This window comes from Protobothrops mucrosquamatus, unplaced genomic scaffold (assembly GCF_001527695.2).
Source record: "Protobothrops mucrosquamatus isolate PMUCROS unplaced genomic scaffold, P.Mucros_1.0 scaffold3231, whole genome shotgun sequence".
Lineage (NCBI taxonomy): Eukaryota > Metazoa > Chordata > Lepidosauria > Squamata > Viperidae > Protobothrops > Protobothrops mucrosquamatus.
In genome coordinates this window covers 84,008-99,568 of record NW_015389228.1, presented here as the reverse complement: position 1 = coordinate 99,568, position 15,561 = coordinate 84,008, and the positions used below count along the sequence as shown (strand labels likewise).

Below are 15,561 nucleotides of genomic sequence, written 5' to 3'. Positions count from 1 at the left end.
TGCTGGCTGAGGAATTCTGGGACTTGAAGTCCACAGGTTGTAAAGGGGCCACAGCTGCCCATCCTTGCACTAGGCCAAACTGGCTCTCATCATGCTGTGCTTTGGGGTCACTTCTGCATTAGGACTAACTGTGACTTCATGCTATACAACCAACAAAGGAATAAAATGAAGAGCACAAGAGGAATAGGAAAAAAAAATTCATATCACACAATGATCACAGGGCCAAAAAATGCACAATTAACACGTGGCAATGGCCATTATCTCTATACAATATCCTCATTCCTAGTCTACACACACCATAAAGTGGGTCACAAGAAAGAAGCTAAAATGTTTCTTCTATTAAGAGGTGGTCAATTGCACCAGTTGAAGACTGAGGCAACTGTCTTTAATGCCCCAGCAGTGCAATCTCAGTCCCTAAGAGGTTACAGGCAAATTGGCAAGAACAAAATATAAAAGAAGAATTTCCTTTCCTGTTATATAACCATCTATCTCCAGAACTCATTGGACTGGATCAGCAGAAATCAAATCATGACCACTGTGCTATTATTTGCATCTTGCAATGACTTTCTTGAAACACAAGGAATTGGATCAGATCACCCGTTGGCCAATAGAAAAATTGGGAAATTAAGATATCAAATTTGTAAAACAAATCGTAAAACATTTTAAGCAATATGATTCCTTTATATTCAATTAAATAACATTGTTTCTTATGGGCAGTGCCCAATAGTGAGTCTTTCATTTTTAGAAAGATACATAATTGAAAGCATATATATTTGCTGATAGTATAAAGGATGATGTTCACTTGATTTCTTTAGAAGATATAAATTACATAGATAGTTTATAGAGTGTAAAAATAATATGAGAGGTATAACATTATAAAATATTATAATAAAATATTTATTCTAAAACCAAAAGAGCTTTAATTTATTTCTAACAGAGAGCTTAATAAGAATAAGAAACACTCAATTTTAATGAAAAATAAAATGAAGTATTTTCCTTATAATAATGAAAGGCCTGGAATATACCAGTAAATTGTTTTTCCTTTTGTAATACTTTAACTTTTAGTTCTGGAATAGAATAGGAATTTCCTTTGTGATCCTAGGAGGACCTCTAGTGGTGAAATGTTAGAATTTATATATCAACGGGTAATAGGGAACATTGAAAAGTTTATAAGTTATATGTCTTGATTATCAGCAAATTAGATTATATTACACAATTTTTAATTAGATTTGAAAAAAAATATTTAAAGATTTTTAAGAAGAGATTCTCAATTGGCAGCCATTCATGTTTCCTGAAATAAAAATAAATCTGCAAGTTCTCCATCAAAATTGTTTAAAAAAGGAGATTCTACTCCAATTTTATAACCGTTTTGTGTAGTACACCATATACAAATGTATATATTTGTTGCAAATCATGCATGAGCTCACACATCTTGCATATGTGAAACCATCGCAGGATCATCACACTACTGACATGTTTGTCTCATATTTATCTTTTAAAATGTTGATATTTACAATATTCAGGAGCTATTTATATCATAATCCAGAAAACTGAATATATTTATATGGAAAGTGAAAGTTCCCATTTATTTTTTGTCAGTACTATATGAGAATTCCAGGGTATTCCTGCTTGCACATATAAGTTTTCTTCAATTTAATTATGGTAACACAATGCAAAAAAAAATAAATGTATTTCTCCTTTAATTAGACTGACTTTGATAGAGGAAAAATCCAGTTATAATTTTTTTCCATGTTAGGTATTGAGAGGCCTGGGGAAAAAAAACAACAAACTACCCACTGAATTGACTCAAAGAAGGTTGGACTGCTTTTAGGATCTTGGATCTGGTTGCATAGAAGACTGGGTGGCCCTTTCAAACCATATTAATTATTTTCAGTTTCTCTAAATGGAGTATTATTTATTTATTTTATCAAGTTTTAAAGTTTCCCGTCTCTCTCTCATAGTGGGATTCTGGATGGGGTACAGATAAAATAGTAAAACATAAGAACAGTATATAAAATTTGAAATATAAAAAGGTAACGGTGAATACTGCATTCGGTTTGGGTTACCATGATATAAAAAAATGATGTTGAGACTCTGGAAAGAGGCAGAGAAGAGCAACAAAAATGATTAGGGGTTGGAGGCTAAAAAAAAACAAAACTAGTTGGAGTACCTGAAAATGTCTAGTCTAGTGAAAAGAAGAAGTGGGGGTGACGTCATAACAGTGTTCCAATGTCTAAGGGGTTAACATAAAGCACCTGAAGGTGGGACAAGAAGCAATGGATGGAAACTAATCAAGGGGAGTGCCAACCTAGAAATAAGGAGAAATTTCCTATTTGAGAGAACAATTAACCAACGGAACAAGTTGCCTCCAGAAATTGTGGGTGTTCCATCACAGATGTTTTTTAAGAAGAGATTGGACAGCAATTTGTCCAGAATGATATAGAGTCTCTTGCTTGAGCACAGGGTTGGACAAGAGGACTCCCAAGGTCCCTTCCAACTCTGTTATTCTGTTAATTAAGAAGCAGTGTGGTTAAATTTGACAAATAGAAATATTCTTTCTCTTGAAGGATGGGATTTGTTATTTGGTTGGCAGGCATATTTAATTTTTGATAAAAAAGTAGATAGAATTTTTAAGGCTCATATTTTGAGAAGTGCTTTACTTCGAGTGTGGAAGAAGTATTATTATGGATTAAATTATAAGATTCCGATCTGGACAAGTCCAGGACAGATGATAGAGGGGATATCTAGGGGAGTTAAATTGGATAAAGTTTCATATAAAGAATTACTTTTGCCGGTAGGACAAGACNTGCTGGCTGAGGAATTCTGGGACTTGAAGTCCACAGGTTGTAAAGGGGCCACAGCTGCCCATCCTTGCACTAGGCCAAACTGGCTCTCATCATGCTGTGCTTTGGGGTCACTTCTGCATTAGGACTAACTGTGACTTCATGCTATACAACCAACAAAGGAATAAAATGAAGAGCACAAGAGGAATAGGAAAAAAAAATTATATCACACAATGATCACAGGGCCAAAAAATGCACAATGGCCATTATCACTATACAATATCCTCATTCCTAGTCTACACACACCATAAAGTGGGTCACAAGAAAGAAGCTAAAATGTTTCTTCTATTAAGAGGTGGTCAATTGCACCAGTTGAAGACTGAGGCAACTGTCTTTAAAGCCCCAGCAGTGCAATCTCAGTCCCTAAGTGGTTACAGGCAAATTGGCAAGAACAAAATATAAAAGAAGAATTTCCTTTTCTGTTATATAACCATCTATCTCCAGAACTCATTGGGCTGCACCAGTAGAAATCAAATCATGACCACTGTGCTATTATTTGCATCTTGCAATGACTTTCTTGAAACACAAGGAATTGGATCAGATTGCCTGTTGGCCAATAGAAAAATTGGGAAATTAAGACATCAAATTTGTAAAACAAACCGTAAAACATTTTAAGCAATATGATTCCTTTATATTCAATTAAATAACATTGTTTCTTATGGGCAGTGCCCAATAGTGAGTCACTTTCATTTTTAGAAAGATACATAATTGAAAGCATATATATTTGCTGATAGTATAAAGGATGATGTTCACTTGATTTCTTTAGAAGATATAAATTACATAGATAGTTTATAGAGTGTAAAAATAATATGAGAGGTATAACATTATAAAATATTATAATAAAATATTTATTCTAAAACCAAAAGAGCTTTAATTTATTTCTAACAGAGAGCTTAATAAGAATAAGAAACACTCAATTTTTAATGAAAAATAAAATGAAGTATTTTTCTTATAATAATGAAAGGCCTGGAATATACCAGTAAATTGTTTTTCCTTTTGTAATACTTTAACTTTTAGTTCTGGAATAGAATAGGAATTTCCTTTGTGATCCTAGGAGGACCTCTAGTGGTGAAATGTTAGAATTTATATATCAACGGGTAATAGGGAACATTGAAAAGTTTATAAGTTATATGTCTTGATTATCAGCAAATTAGATTATATTACACAATTTTTAATTAGATTTGAAAAAATATTTAAAGATTTTTAAGAAGAGATTCTCAATTGGCAGCCATTCATGTTTCCTGAAATAAAAATAAATCTGCAAGTTCTCCATCAAAATTGTTTAAAAAAGGAGATTCTACTCCAATTTTATAACCGTTTTGTGTAGTACACCATATACAAATGTATATATTTGTTGCAAATCATGCATGAGCTCACACATCTTGCATATGTGAAACCATCGCAGGATCATCACACTACTGACATGTTTGTCTCATATTTATCTTTTAAAATGTTGATATTTACAATATTCAGGAGCTATTTATATCATAATCCAGAAAACTGAATATATTTATATGGAAAGTGAAAGATCCCATTTATTTTTTGTCAGTACTATATGAGAATTCCAGGGTATTCCTGCTTGCACATATAAGTTTTCTTCAATTTAATTATGGTAGCACAATGAAAAAAAATGTATTTCTCCTTTAATTAGACTGACTTTGATAGAGGAAAAATCCAGTTATAATTTTTTTCCATGTTAGGTAATGAGGGGCCTGGGGAAAAAAAAACTACCCACTGAATTGACCCAAAGAAGGTTGGACTGCTTTTAGGATCTTGGATCTGGTTGCATAGAAGACTGGGTGGCCCTTTCAAACCATATTAATTATTTTCAGTTTCTCTAAATGGAGTATTATTTATTTATTTTATCAAGTTTTAAAGTTTCCCGTCTCTCTCTCATAGTGGGATTCTGGATGGGGTACAGATAAAATAGTAAAACATAAAAAACAGTATATAAAATTTCATATAAAAAGGTAACGATGAATACTGCATTCGGTTTGGGTTACCATGATATAAAAAATGATGTTGAGACTCTGGAAAGAGGCAGAGAAGAGCAACAAAGATGATTAGGGGTTGGAGGCTAAAAAAAAATAAACTAGTTGGAGGAACTGAAAATGTCTAGTCTAGTGAAAAGAAGAAGTGGGGTGACGTCATAGCAGTGTTCCAATGTCTAAGGGGTTAACATAAAGCACCTGAAGGTGGGACAAGAAGCAATGGATGGAAACTAATCAAGGGGAGTGCCAACCTAGAAATAAGGAGAAATTTCCTATTTGAGAGAACAATTAACCAATGGAACAACTTGCCACCAGAAATTGTGGGTGTTCCATCACAGAAGATTTTTAAGAAGAGATTGGACAGCAATTTGTCCAGAATGATATAGGGTCTCTTGCTTGAGCACAGGGTTGAACAAGAGGACCTCCAAGGTCCCTTCCAACTCTATTATTCTGTTAATTAAAAAGCAGTGTGAAAACTAATTAAAGGGCAGGGAGAGGGCTTTCAGGGTGCTGACCAGCCCCACAGCTGCTTGCTCTGATATAAGCCACAGGCAAGGATCAAACATGGTAGAGCCTTGTTTTTACACCTTTCTGAAAGGACACTGGGGGCCTGCATCACCTATGTGGGTAGAAAAATATTATTATTACACCATAATAATACATTATGGTGTATTATTTCTATATTAACATAAGTTGACAATTCCACTTTTCAAAGCTTTTAAATTCTCCACACACACACACACAAACACACACACACACACACATGCATGTATATTGAATTTATATATAACTAGCTGTACCTGGCCACGCATTGCTGTGGCTCAGTCTGGTTAAATGGAAAAGAAAGAAAAGAGAAAGTGCACGTTTGTAATATGTTTAATTTCACAATGCTTGTGGGTATACAATATTTTTTGTTGTTCCATTGTCTGTGCAGATATAGATATAAATCGTAGCGTGTGTTGCTTTTACGTCCAACAGATGGCGCTGTTTTTCAAAAAAGCATGTTTTTACCTGTCACAGGTGTGACATCTATATAATAGTAGGTATATAAAAACATGCGCGTATTCGAATGCAACGTTGTGTCAAAATTTCAAAGCAATCGGTGAAGAACTTTCGGAGATTTAAGATTTTGAACAAACGAACATTTACATTTTTATTTATATAGATATGCAAATTAGATGAAAGATGAGCTGCTCCTTGAAAGACTGCTTCACAAGCAAAAACCTGCATATGTAAATGGTTCAGGAAAGTGCAAAATATGTAGTTCTAGTATATAGATGTGCCATTTGTATTTTCCCTTACAGAATAATTATTAAAAAGGATACATTGGTTATACAAAATGTGGGCCCAGAAGATGAGGGAGTGTACACTTGTGAAGGAACTACGTTGCTGGATAGCGCCACAGACGATTCCCGTGTAATTGTCCTGGGTAAGTGAATTTTGTTCTTCTGTTCACAAACTAATTAATATTGCCAGTTTAAATCCCTTTGGATTTTGGGGGAAACCTATCCTTAGTGCATCTCTGCAAATTAATGGCTTCAATTCCCAATTCTGGGCCCAATATCAGTGTTAGTTTGGTTCACTAGAGTGAAATTCCCTAAGTTCTCACATAATCTTCAGATTTTTCCCAATCTCCTTTTTTGACTGGATGTAAAAGTAATGAAGATGTCAAGGTTACATGCATTACATAAACAGAGATATTAAAACACTTTCATTTTTGAATTTACTGTATTTCTTTAACCAATTCCTAAATGTAATTTTATTTCTTTAGTCATGTAATTCAAGGCAGTGCACATAATATCCCCATCTCTCCAGGGTAAACCAGACAAGAGGCAAGACTAAATGAGCTAAATCTAATTTATTGTGAGGCTACATTAACAGAATCTTGAAAATCTGAAAATACAGACTTCCCCCACCACTTTTTTTTATTGTTTCATGCATTAAGGCCTGGTCTTTTCTAAGTTTCTTTCTCTGATGGTTAAGCCATTGGGGGTCCTGCCTCCCTTGCAGCATCTCTTCCCTTCTTCCCCCAAGGTCATTCCAACATGCCATTACACCATCCAAGGCATTTACCAGAGCCAGGCTGGCTTAACTTCAGCAAACTGAATCTTCATAGTAGAGGCATGACATAATGCTACCCATGGAATTGAGATTTTAAGGATTGAGCATGAAGAAAATACTGCAAATAATTATAATAATTAATAATTGCAAATGCAGCATGGAAACAAATCAAACATCCCTTGCAAATATTTGACAGGAGATAAACAGTGTATGAATTGATTAAATAGAATGTGTCAAAGGAAATGTATGCCACAAAGTTCAAACCTGACCTCCAGGGAGAAGGAAGATAGAAAAATAATAGCTCAATTAAACATATTAAACAAAGCTGTTTGATTATAATTCCAATAGCTCCATTTAATATTACAATGACTCAGTATACTGTCACTTAAATTATTTTACCTTGAATGTGGATATCCTGGCTTTTCCAGCTGTTAAAAGCATTGTTCTTTATTAAGTTTGAACACATTTTCAGATATTTTTATAAAGAGCCTTGCGTAATTTTGATTCATTTATAGCTGGGTGAAATTAATCTTTTCCTTTTACCTCCCTGGAATTGCATTAAAATCATATTTAGCTGCCAATTTCATCACAGGACCGAACATGCTATATCTATTCTTTTAGCCTTAGCAGAAAACTGGGTTTTCTTACTGGGTTTTTTAAAAAGATCTTGGATGTCTATTTCTAACAATCTTTAATAGTCAAGTATTTATGTAGTATTCTTCTCTACATTTATTTCACTTCTTTCCTGATACTAGGGCAGTTGCTTAATAAGAATCTGATTGTGGCTGAGACAAGAAATAAAATTTGACCTTTGTTGGGAACTTTTCTAGCTATTACAGCAGAAATATATATTTTTCTCTGTTAGAGCAGAAAGAAATATATGTCATACATAAAAAAAATACATCCAAATTACCACTAGAATAGAAATGAATTTTGCTTGAAGCCAGTATGGAACTAGAAAAAAGAAAGCCCCTTATTCCTTAAAACTAGAGGTCTATTTGAAATCATCTCATTCTTTTGGTTCCCAGCAATCCTCAGAAGTGAATTTTCAGAAATGATTCCTACTGTGTTCTGTTTTTGTTGCTGTTTTGTTCTACGGTTCACATTTGCAGCTTTCCAGATAAATTCACCTGTTTCTACACTATCTGTCAATCTTTAAAGCATTGCAGGGGTAGATACAATTACTTTCCTTTGATGTAAGGATAAAAAAACATCAGACAGCTCTTGCTGACTGAGAGTGAGCTTTTTTCCCTCTACACTATTAGGAAACATGAAAGGCTATGGGTACAGCTGATAATATCAAAAAGGGCTCCATGATTTGTGCTGTATTTTCTTGTGAAAGACACATGCATGTTGAAAGAGGAAGCAAGACAGATAATCAGCCAGTCTGACGGAGTAATTCTGTTACCTGCAAGCATTGGGAATTGTGCTCTTCTGCCACTGAAGGACACCAAACTGAAGATGGGCTGAGTAGTGCTTTTTATTCTGACGGCTTTGTGTGGTTTCTTCTGAAAAACAGATGTAGCCGCTGTTTTAAAGCACGGTTGAGTTTGAGAAGGTAGCTTCTCCAAGATTCTTAAGATGAACTTGTCAAGCCCTTTTGAAGTTTATTCTAATTCAAACATAGTGTCAGGGCTTCAACTAGTAATAAAGAAGGACCAAATGACAGTAATTGTGAACAACCTTACTACTTTACCACAGGTAGTAAAGAACAGCTTTCGTACTTGAATCAAAAAAGCAACTTATGTAAAGTTCGACAGATAGCATTATATAAGCCCAAGTTATTCCACTGTGTGGGATGATTCTTCTTTTTTCTTGTAGAGACTGTTGCTGAGAGCTGGCAATTCATTTATTTTATACATAGCAGGCTAATTGATCAGTTTTAAAGACATAGCATATATTTAGATGTTCCAAATGCCACCCCCCACACACACACAAAGCAACAGCTGAGGGATGTTAGAGGTTTTCTAACTCATGTCCACTTGTTCCAGGATTGAATTCCTTCTAGCCATTTGATCTGTTCTGGATCCTTTGCTGCTCTTTTTTGGCCTTGCAATGCTTGATCCTACCTCCATTTGTTTACTTGGTAATTTCTTGACTGGTGAGACATATAGGCTGCCTGCCCTTCATTGGGCAAATCTCCTTTGCACCCCAAAGTTGATCCCATTTTTGGTCAGCTGTAGTTAATGGAACCCCAGCTGGGCAAAGTCAGTCAGCAAAACAGGACTGCTGAGATATAACTACTTTTAGATAGCTTCAGTCAAGTAAATCTAAGTGTTTTAGACTTTTATCTCTTCACTTTCATTTCTTTCTTGGGAACACAAGCCCTCCTACTTCTGAAGCCTCTGTTCCACTGTCTCTATCAAGTCTAACAGCAGACAGCCTAAACCTAACTCTGATCGTGCTATTTTAAATCATAGGACTGGAAGGGACCTTGGATGTCTTCTAGGTACCCTGATTTCTTCTGATTCTTAAAGATAAGCTAGTTATAGGCCCACGAAACCAGGAGTGAAGTTCTTTACTTTTATCAGCTGTGTCAGGTTTTAATTTCTTGAATTGTTTCTCAACTTTAATGCAACCTTCTGGGTTGCACAGAACTTTGTTGATAAATCTCATTATGGTTTGCTGAGTTTAAAATTGCCTACTGTAGTTAAAAGTCATTCTTGCATTTCTTTCCTATTTTTTAGATGTCCCTGACCCACCAGGGGACCTCCGACTCTCCGAAAAACAGGCGAGAAATATTAGATTATCTTGGAGCCCTGGAAGCGTTAACAATAGCCCAATTAATGGTAAGAAGGATTCTTCTGCCACAGTCTGGCTTTTATAAAGTGACAATAAATAATTAGCCTTGAATTAACCATATATCCTAAATGAAAGCACCGCCGAATTAATTTGTTGTTGAAGGTCTTTGTTGTTAATCATCTTTTTCGGTTCTCATCCACCTGGTTCCAAGGTGGTTTGCTTCTTTAATTCACAGGCTTTGCTTATTGCATCCCCCCCCCCCTCTCCTTTCTAGAATCCATTGTGGAATTTGAAGAAAACCGATGGGAGCCCGGAAAGTGGCAGGAATTAATTAGGCTTCTAGAAAACGACACTACGGTTGTTTTACCACTGATCCCTTATATAAATTACCAGTTCCGTGTTATATCTGTCAATGCAGTTGGGAAAAGTAAGCCCAGCGAACCATCAGAACGATATGAGACACCTCCAGCTGGTATGTGTTGTTAATTGCTTTGTACATAATTATATTGCAAACGGTGAAGAAGGTATACTGATATGCAATGCACCTAATTATATTATCAGAGTGGTTATTTTGCATTTGACAATTTGATCTTTTGGCGAGGAGAGAAGCTAAATACGCAATAGAAGATTATAACCGCTTTGGTTTGTTTGTTTTTGAACCTTTTATTTTTTACTCCCTTGTGTATTCTCTTAATTATGAATCTAGGGTTGAATGTGTTTGATTTTTTTTTTAAAATGTGGTTGTCATTCTTGGAAAAAGTTATAATTGAGCTGGAAGAGAGAGATCACGCAAGTAAGTACAAATGAAAGACTAGTCCTTCCTGGATGATCTAAGGAAGGATCTCATATAACAGGGGTCCCCAACCTTGGCAACTTTAAGACTTGCGGACTTCAAATCCCCTGATAATTGTTAATGTTGTTTGTGTATTTCCCTAGCTTTCCAGTTCCAGGCCTTATATTAATGATATACTTTCTGTTTTTCCAGTGCCACTGAGCCATCTCTTTAAAATAATTCCATTAACATCTGCTGCTTTGTGAAAATTACTATTTCGTTCTAATCCTGTCATTTTAATGAAAATGGCTAAATCCATATTATTTGCATGTTTTTTTTTCTTTCCTCTGCCCTTTTCAGAATTTTGTGACATGATTTTCAAGTATAAATGACACACAGACACAAAACATGCATTTTATTGTATGTATGAATGTATGTGTATATTAAGGGAAGGTAGACAAGCAAACATGTTGGAAAAATCACTTGCAGAAGTATCTGTTCTAGAAAAAGAAAGTTCAAAATATAACTGTTAGAAGAAAAGCAAATTAGTACATATGTTAATATTGAAGGTTTTGAAATTGTAATTTACAAACTGATTTCTTGAAGAATGAATCTCTCTCTAGCTTTATCATCTCTATCATCTCTCTCTCTTTCTATTATCTCTCTCTCTATATCATCTCTCTCTCTCTTAGTATTTTAAAATTGCCAGTATTTTAAAGGCAATTAATTTAGTTATTAATTTAATTTTTCTCCTAGCCCTATCCAATTCTGAACATGGCATGTTTGTTTGCCACAAACTATTTTTTTTAAGATGAGGGAAGGGAGTTTTCAAGATTAGTTTTAACTGGAGTTGTCAAATCAATTATGATGCATCATAAAGACCATAAGTAAAATAAGAACATATAGTTGAGCATTATGTAGGATTTTAATCTTCATTTAAAGATTTTTTTAAAAAAATATTTAAATTTAAATTTAAAGGTTAAAAAAAATCTTAAGTATTGTACTGCTCTTGGATATATTTGTAATAGAGAGATTAAATAAAAATTGCTTAATTTAATTATTCTTGCATTGCAGCTCCAGATAAGAACCCAGAAAACATTAGAATTGAAGCTTCCAAACCACATGAGATGAACATGACATGGGAGGTAACAATTTTATATAAATGTTATGGAACTTTTTGTTATGATATGTCACCCAACTTTTAAATAAGCTCCAGTGCACACAGTGGGGTAACATTTGATTGAATATATAAGTCATGGTTAAAGAAAACGCTTTGAAACTGCACTGGTAAGAGTAGTGAGGGTAAATGATGAAATTGTCATATTTTAAATTCATGCTAAACTTCCACCTTGCCTTTTCTTTGTTATTATTTTCTGGCCAACAATGATAAATTGTAAATTTCTCTTAAAAATTATCTGGAGGTCACTAAGAATAAGTGAAACTTATACTTATTTGATCAAAATAACGCTGCTTTGGATTTTCTCTTCCCCCAATAATAATTTTATGGAAAGCCTCATTAAATGTAACAATTCCTGCCTGAAAATTTAGAAAGAAAACTCATACTATAGTGCTGTGTGCATCATTAGTATGGTTCCTGAACTGTCCTGCCAGCCAGGTACATGCCTTCTAGCCTATGAATTGCAAAACCAGGTTAACTATTTTGCATTTATTCTCTTAGTTTGGTATTTTCCTGAATTTCCTGTGAATGAAGTCACAATGCTGGTTATGCATACAAAGTTCCAAAAAGTCTTTAAAAGCCTGGATTTAGTCTCAGCCCTAGGGTTATTGTGTTGGGGGAGGAGAGGCTGGCATGCCTTATTTGAATGGCTGCTGTCTTGTTTCATTCTGTTCGTGTTTTTAATTACTTAAATTAGTGTTATATTTTATAAGCCACCCAAAATTCACTATATTAAATAACAATAATAATACTGTAATTGAAGTTTGCCATTTATTGAGTAAGCCCCAAAAAACACTAATAGGCTTTGGATAGAGAGATGGGCATGATATAGATAAACAAACACATTTGCCTTGTTACAGTATCCTTTTTCCAATTTCACTTTTGGAAGAATGTAGGAAAGTGAGAAGTTAATTATATTTCATTCTTTGATATGTAGAAAGATAGCATTATAGATTTTTCAAGATTTAAAGGGGTCCATAGGTGTCTGGACAATGTCAAGATGGTGGTTGCAACCAGATGATTTAAACCAGGGGTAGTCAACCTTGGCTCTTTTATGACTCGTGGACTTCAACTCCCAGAATTCCTGAGCCAGCAAAGCTGGCTCAGGAATTCTGACAGTTGAAGTCCACGAGTCATAAAAGAGCCAAGGTTGACTACCCCTGGTTTAAACTGTGCCCCCTTTTGCATATGTGTATTAAGTATATCATGTATTTAAAAAGATGGGCTTTCATTCTTTAATTACCCTCCTGTTTTGACATCATTAACTACACCGCAGATAACTTATTTACAGTCAGTTTTGTTATATAAATGAAGGTTTCTTCCTTGAAGAATAGTGCTGTTGATGGTGTTGGTGTTGCAACATTTGATTCATTTTAACAGAATAATGGAGTTGGAAAGGACCTTGGAGGTATTCTAATACAATCTCCTGCTCGATCAGGAAATCCTATACCATTTCAGACAAGTGGCTGTCCAATCTCTTCTTAATACACTCCAGTGTTGGAGCACCCACAACTTCTGGAGGCAAGTCATCACACTGATTAATTGTTCTAATTTTGACTTCATTTGCAGCCATTAAAGCCCATGGAGCAAAATGGACCTGGTCTGGAATACAAAGTGAACTGGAAACAGCAGGATACCAGTGAATGGGAAGAAGAAACAGTGCAAAAACATTTCCTAGTTTTGCAGAACACCCCTACTTTTGTGCCTTATGATATCAAAGTCCAGGCAGTGAACAAGTATGGATCTGGCCCTGAACCTAATATAATTACTGGATATTCAAGTGAGGACAGTAAGTAATGGAAGTACAAACAATCACACACACACACACACACACACACACACACACACACACACACATATATATATATATATATATATATATATATATATATATATATATATATATATATATGGTTTTTCAAATTCAAAGGTGCTGAAAGGTGATCTGACTGGTGGAAATTATATTATGGATAAATATTCTGCTATAGAACATTTTCACAGGTCAGTGCTCTGATAATATTGGTAACCTTGGGAGTTGCTTGAAATCCTGTATTTTTCTGGGTTTATCATCAGAATTGCCAGACATAACAAGAGACCTGATGAGTCTGGAAACAGGCCCATCTAATGCAGTACTCTGGGTCTATCTATGGAGATTCTCAGCCATCCAGTTCATGACTGTCCCAAAAGTGCTTTTTCAAGAGGCAAATGAACTTTCTTGTTTTTCTTTGAAGACATTTTGCTTCTCATCCAAGAAGCTTCTGGACTGGGATGGGATGACTCACAGTGGCCAGGTGGGCGTGGCTGAGTAGGCATGGCTGAATGGTCACAGCCAGGTCACTGTGACTAGTTGGACATGGCTGGCTCGGCGTGGTTGGCTCGACACCACTTACTTGGCACGGTTGACTCTAAAGGAGCAAAGTTAAACTTCTGCTGCCTTGACAGATCTCTGGAAAGCAAGAAGAGGAGGCAGGGGAGCAGAGCTCCCTGGTCCTGCATGAAGGAGGCTGGTCCTTCTCAAAAGGGAATCCACATTTCCATGCATGCATGGTAAGGATTCGATACTTTTATCCACATCTGAGCTGGCAAACTGCCAATCATGCCTGAGTTTGGGGAGAAGGACCTCTCCTTCCTCTGTGTCGTGGTTCCGATAGATGAAACCATTTAAAAGAACCTCAAGGCAAAGATTTCTTCCTTAAAGAACATTTTATTTAGGAAACAAAAGTATTGACATTTACATAGGTGAACCCAAGACTGAAAGCTCCTCCCTCAGGATACAAAGTAACAAGTTTCAATCCCCACCCCAAATTGCTGCCATAAATCACATTCACCAATTATCTCAAAATGTGGGCTCTCCTCCCAGATTTTCAGCCACCAAAACCCTGACCTTGATTCTCACACAGAAATATTGTTATGGCTAACTGAGAAACTTAACATCCTCCTCCCCCCTCCTTCATCTAAAATCTCTAAACTAAACTGTGGCAACGAAGACAAAATGGAAAATAGTTTCAGTTCAGTTTGTCGCAACATTGACAAAAAGTCCCCAAACTTGGAATGAGGTGGGGGGTGGGTGTGTTTGTGTGTGTGTGTGCATGTGCTTGGCTGCCAGCAGTTTGGGGAGGCGAGCTTGTGGGGCACTGACTTGTCATCGAGTTAGCTGGTGTGACTTGTTCTGTGCCAACCCAGCCATCCCGAGTCGATAGGGCTGAGTCAGCTGCACCTACCCAGCCATGCCTACCTAGCCACCTGGCCATACTGAATCAGCTGCACCAAGTGAGTGGCATCGAGTTGAACACATCCATCCAGACATGCCCACCCATCCATGCCCAGCTAGTCATGGTGACCCGGCTCCAACCACCCAACCATGCCTACCCAGCCACGTCCACCTGGCAGCTGTGAGTCATCATAGACCCGGACTGGAATGTGAAAGCTCTTTCATTATTTTTACCAGCAACCCTCACTTAACACACATTGCCCATGATTCAATAGGTAGTGAATTGCCATCAATATTAGTATATCCTGATTGACTATGAACTTGTCTAGCCTGCTGTAAAACTGTTGATTGTCACTATTGCAGTCAAAAATTTATACAATTTCCTTCTCCTTTCATTATACACATACTCATATATATATATTAGATAGATATTAGATATTCTAATATAATTATACCCTACCAAGGATTTTTGGGAAATAAAAAATGCCTGCCTTCTTTTCTTTTCATCATGCGAAATAAAAGAAAGTAGCTGTAAAGAAATTAAATTAATATGCAGTCAATAGCCTGAAAGAGGTTTGTACAGCATTTTTATTTTAATTTATTTTTATTGTATTTATTTTTATCCCACCTTCATTATTTTTAGAAATAATTCAAGGCAACAAACATATCCAGTGCACCTCTTCCTCTTCCTGTTTTCCCCACAACAACAACCTTGTGAGATGGGCTGGGCTGAGAGAGAATAATTGGCCCAAGTTCACCCAGCT

The 15,561-nt window shown here is 35.8% G+C and overlaps 1 protein-coding gene across 1 annotated transcript in view; it reads left to right on the top strand.

Moving 5' to 3' along the window:
• CHL1 (cell adhesion molecule L1 like) overlaps window positions 1-15,561 on the top strand; it is an 84,002-nt gene that overhangs the window by 49,320 nt on the left and 19,121 nt on the right. Inside the window, exons 14-18 of the mRNA XM_015826678.1 lie at window positions 6,139-6,263; window positions 9,583-9,684; window positions 9,912-10,109; window positions 11,484-11,554; window positions 13,156-13,375. Coding sequence (XP_015682164.1) covers window positions 6,139-6,263; window positions 9,583-9,684; window positions 9,912-10,109; window positions 11,484-11,554; window positions 13,156-13,375 — 716 coding nt within the window. The remainder of the gene's footprint in view (window positions 1-6,138; window positions 6,264-9,582; window positions 9,685-9,911; window positions 10,110-11,483; window positions 11,555-13,155; window positions 13,376-15,561) is intronic.